Genomic DNA, 4,476 nt, shown 5'->3' with positions numbered 1-4,476 from the left:
GAATATAGTAAGATACTGTGAATTTAAGAGAGAAATACATGACGTCATGTATAGGCGTATTGATGCGCGCAACGCGCGCGTGTAAATTTTCTAGTTCACCCTAAATTTAAACGTTGCCCATAAAACACTAAATGTTATTTACAAGAGAGTATTTACAAATTTGTGAAAGTTGACTTTTTAAGTTATTTATGTTATACATAATTTAATGTTCGCATTTATTTGCTCTTTCTAACCTAATTTTAAGATAAAGTTAGATTAACAATAATAAGATTCAGAACATCAACCTAATAGCATTCATTAATTCTGCATATGTCTTAACATAAAAACCAAACCATTGCAAAATTTAAGCACACCATAAGATCACCAGTAGCCATTAGCCAGGTACCAGTACACTTAGAATTTGAAATCTGCAATCTCTTCTTCATCACTATCTACTCCACCTTCATCATCATCCTCATCAGTGTACATTTCGATTTCTTCATCCTCTTTCTCATCTTCATCTTCATTTTCATCTTCCATCATGCTTGTACTACCTTTACCATTATCTTTTAAACCAGTACTCAGCACCACAGTTCCGCCCCCTAATTTCTCCATATCCTTTTGCAATCTCTCCATGTTTTCTTTCCTGCGTTCTTCCTCTAAACGTTCCTTCTCTTCCCGTCTTTTGTCCAGCTCAGCTCTATTCCGATTCAAATATTACCATATTAGATCTAAGTTAACTCAAAATCTGATAAATTGAGCACCGATTATTGGAAAACATGCTATTTTTCTAGTGTGTTGGTTCAGGCCATCTAAACATTATCAATATGATATAAAACTTTGTTAGCAACAACTGTAATATGGAAGATGCCCTAAAGTTGTATGTTGTTGGGTTGGAGTTTTTTAAACCAGCCCGTTCTGACCCGTACTCATTCTGAACCCTTACCCATTTGGCCCAAAAACCAGCCCGTTCTAACCATTATTTAAATCAGCCCGTTCCGACCCTTACCCATTTGGCCCAAAACCTGTTTTGTCCCAAACCAAATCGACCACTTTTTTAGTCAGCACGTTCTGACAGTCTGACCTGAACCCATACTGACCTGAACACGTCGTAGCCTAAACCAAAATAACCATTTTCTCAATCGATCCATACTGACCCGTACACATTTTCGTTTTGACAAAAACCAAAATGAACACTATTTTAATCGACATGTTCTGACCGGAAATACGTCCTAACCCAAAATAAAATAACCATTTTAAATCCGACCCATTCTGCCACGTACCCATTCTGGTCAAAACCCGTTTTGAGCTGAACCAAAATGTCCACTGTTTTTAATCAGCCTGTTTTGACCAATTACCCAGCCTGGCCCAAACACGTTTCGACCCACATAGCCATAAAATAACTTTTCTTTTCCAATAAACTTCCAAGAGTCTTTCAAAAAACTTACAAAATGTTTTGTAATCTTCAAAACACTTACTATAACTGACAGTATAAGGATATTAACTACTAAAATATTAAACTTTTTTTGGTAACCATAGTAAAATGCAACCAGAAAACTCACAGACCCCACTTACCAATGACAACAAGTAAAACACAATTTATAAAGATATTAATTGTCTTTGTGTTTGTGTGTGTGTAATAGACAGCAAAGAGTGTGTAGAAATACTTGTAAGTTTCCATGTACTCATCTGCACTTGCTTGAACAGCTTTAAAGAAAGCATCCATCCCTGCACCAGAAACTGCTGACACTCCAACAGCCCTTAAGTTTTTATAAAACTCCTCAAGAGCAAGAGAAAGACTTCGGGTCAAATCTGACGGGTATGAGTTGTCATTTTCTAATGCAGCATGAAACACCTCAAAATCTTCCATCCACTAATCATATACCACAACAAAAAAGTGTTCAAAATCTTTGATTAAAAAGATAAAGAATATTCAGATGACACATTATCACTATTTCAGCATACCTTTATAAAAAAAACAATAAATATGTCTATTTAAATTACATTTTAAGTATTTGAAATGTCAAACTGAGAATTAAGCTGAAAGATTTAGCTAAAAAGAAAAGGGTCAACAGGCAAAACAGATGAGTCAACCAAAGCGTATTCAAATGTATAAAACCCTCAAATCTTTTTCTTAAAACATCAGATTTTTTTCTAAATAGTACAGTTTCTGTAATCATATTAGTAGGCTTGTAAACAAACCAAACGAACACGAAAGGTGCATGCTCGTGTCCGTTCGTTAACAGTATAACCAAACAGTTCACAAACGTAAACAAACGGATATGACTGAACATAGTTGAACGAAGTTCACGGACATGACTGAGCTAAAAGCCTAAAACCAATTAAAATAAATGTGAACAATATGTTGGGCCTATTATGTTATTAAAACTAGACTAAAATGTAACGGGCCTAAAAAAGAACATATTAACAAACGTAAAAGAACGGACTAAAAGAAACGTTAAGTAATGAACATAAATGGAAGCAAATAAACAAGCGTAAATCAGTTTAAATGAACGAACAAAACATGGTTTCATGTTCGTTCGTTTAACTAATGAACAAAAACTTTTATTCATGTTCGTTTAACATTTACTAAATAAACATAAACAAACTCCCCGCTAAACAGTTCACTGAACGCTCAGGTTAAGCCTACATATGAGTGCACAAATTATTTATCAGAAAAAAATAATGGAAAACTTGTTCATAAGTCAGGCAAACCATCACAAAAAATGACTTGTTTTGACTTTTTGACTGATCCAATTCAGAAACCCGCTACATAAAAGCACACTAAAAGTTAATTTTAAAACTGTATTTTACCTCCAAAGCAAATTGGTGCTGAATAACATCCGTCTTGTTGAAAACCACAACCATGGGCAAACGGGTTTTATAAAGAATGCTACACGCATAAAGCATGTTACTCATAAACGTATTCGGACTCTCTGCACGCGGTGTATCAACAACATACGCGATCACAGTAGGAAAAGTTGAAGCAAACGCCTCAGTAATTATCGCTCCCGATGCAGACCAAGTAAATATCTCAATTTGACCAGGAGTATCCACAAGAACATAATCAAGTTCATCCGCTCGCCTTTCAATCATTTCTACAACCTAACAACCACAACACTACTATTAATATTAAAAACCATCAAAATCTTTAAAAGCAAAAAATGTATATTTTACTATGTACCTCGTCAAATTTAGTGGCGAACAAGTTGAGTGAAGTTAATATTCCTCCATTGGGTCCAAGATTAAACTGTTTCATGACTTCTTTGTAGCGAACGGTGTCCCGTATGTCGATATTGGCCCCAAATGGCAGTGTCATGACAGCTGGATCAAGATTCATTACGTAACTTTTTATGTTGGAAGCATGTGTGTGACAGACGGTTCTATGAAGGAATGTTGTTTTCCCACTTCCTGTGCATTATAAAACATTGATTAAACAAAAAGTTGTAAACGAACACGAACAGAGTACGTTCGTTTAACTTTAACTGAACAAACAATCGAACATGAGCAATTAAAACAAGGGTTTTCTTGTTCACGTCCGTTCATTTACAAGTCTAAAAAAACTAAAAAAGTTTGTGTTTAGAGTCAAGTAACATGATACCTGCCATTCCAACAACAATGATGATAACAGGTTTCTTCTTGAAACCCGTTGAGGACTTGTCTATCTGCAAATTCTCCATAGACATGGTGATGTCATCTTTCACTTCACCAGCCGACTATCAACATGTTCAAAAAGAAAACCATAAAAAAAGTTGGAAATAATATATCTAAAACTAATTTAAAAAAAAAGAGGGGTTGATTGATTCATTTACATTGAGTCCAGATGAATTAGTAGATTTGGTTTGCGTAGATGATGCAGCTTCTTCTGATGCTTTAACGTTTGACTCTGAATCAATCTCCATCTACAAAAGAATCAATAGTAAAAAACGGCCATTTTGGTTAGGAATGTAAACGAGACGAGCTCGAATCCTCAAATAAAGCCGGAGCCCTGTATGGACAAGACTTGTGCATTTTAAAGTTCTGCCTCAAATACAAAATTCAAACCTCAAATAAAGGTCGGTTAAGGTTTTCTTAAAAATAACTGAAAAAGAATATGTATTAATCAACAAGCAGAAGCTCGAACTTCAAATTAGCAACTCGCGAGCTAAATTACACCCCTAACTTAATTATGGGGCATTTGCATATATCCCCTTCCTAAGTGGCTTTATTACATATTTACCCAACCCTTAAATATCAATTACATATTTTCCCTCCCTAAACCACATATATTACATATTTCCCCTTTTCATTAAAAGTAACTAAAAAAAAATGACTATTATACCCTTAATGAACTAGTTAAAGACTTATTTACATATATCCCCTAAAAACATCAATTACATGTATCCCCAATTTCAACCCAAAGGTGTCAAGGGCTTTTGCAACGGCATTTCCGGCCGCAACAGCCTTATTGCTACCACTTTGCAATCGAAACTGCGGTGGGTACTGGGTAGTGACCAC

The 4,476-nt window shown here is 35.2% G+C and overlaps 1 protein-coding gene across 1 annotated transcript; it reads right to left on the bottom strand.

The window, feature by feature from the left end:
- Nucleotides 1-315: 315 nt before the first annotated feature.
- Nucleotides 316-3,957, bottom strand: LOC143571746 (GPN-loop GTPase QQT2-like). Its single transcript, XM_077057087.1, has 6 exons — nt 3,792-3,957; nt 3,581-3,695; nt 3,164-3,390; nt 2,794-3,084; nt 1,647-1,852; nt 316-679 (listed from the first exon to the last, which is right to left on the bottom strand). The coding sequence occupies exons 1-6, from the start codon at nt 3,879-3,881 to the stop codon at nt 394-396; spliced, it is 1,215 nt and encodes a 404-aa protein (XP_076913202.1). The 5' UTR covers nt 3,882-3,957; the 3' UTR covers nt 316-393.
- Between the last annotated feature and the right edge of the window lie 519 nt (nt 3,958-4,476).

This window comes from Bidens hawaiensis, unplaced genomic scaffold, assembly GCF_021521415.1.
Source record: "Bidens hawaiensis isolate Kalapana, Puna unplaced genomic scaffold, B.hawaiensis_p1.1 tig00025560_1, whole genome shotgun sequence".
Taxonomy (NCBI): domain Eukaryota; kingdom Viridiplantae; phylum Streptophyta; class Magnoliopsida; order Asterales; family Asteraceae; genus Bidens; species Bidens hawaiensis.
This window is presented reverse-complemented; position numbering and strand designations above follow the sequence as displayed.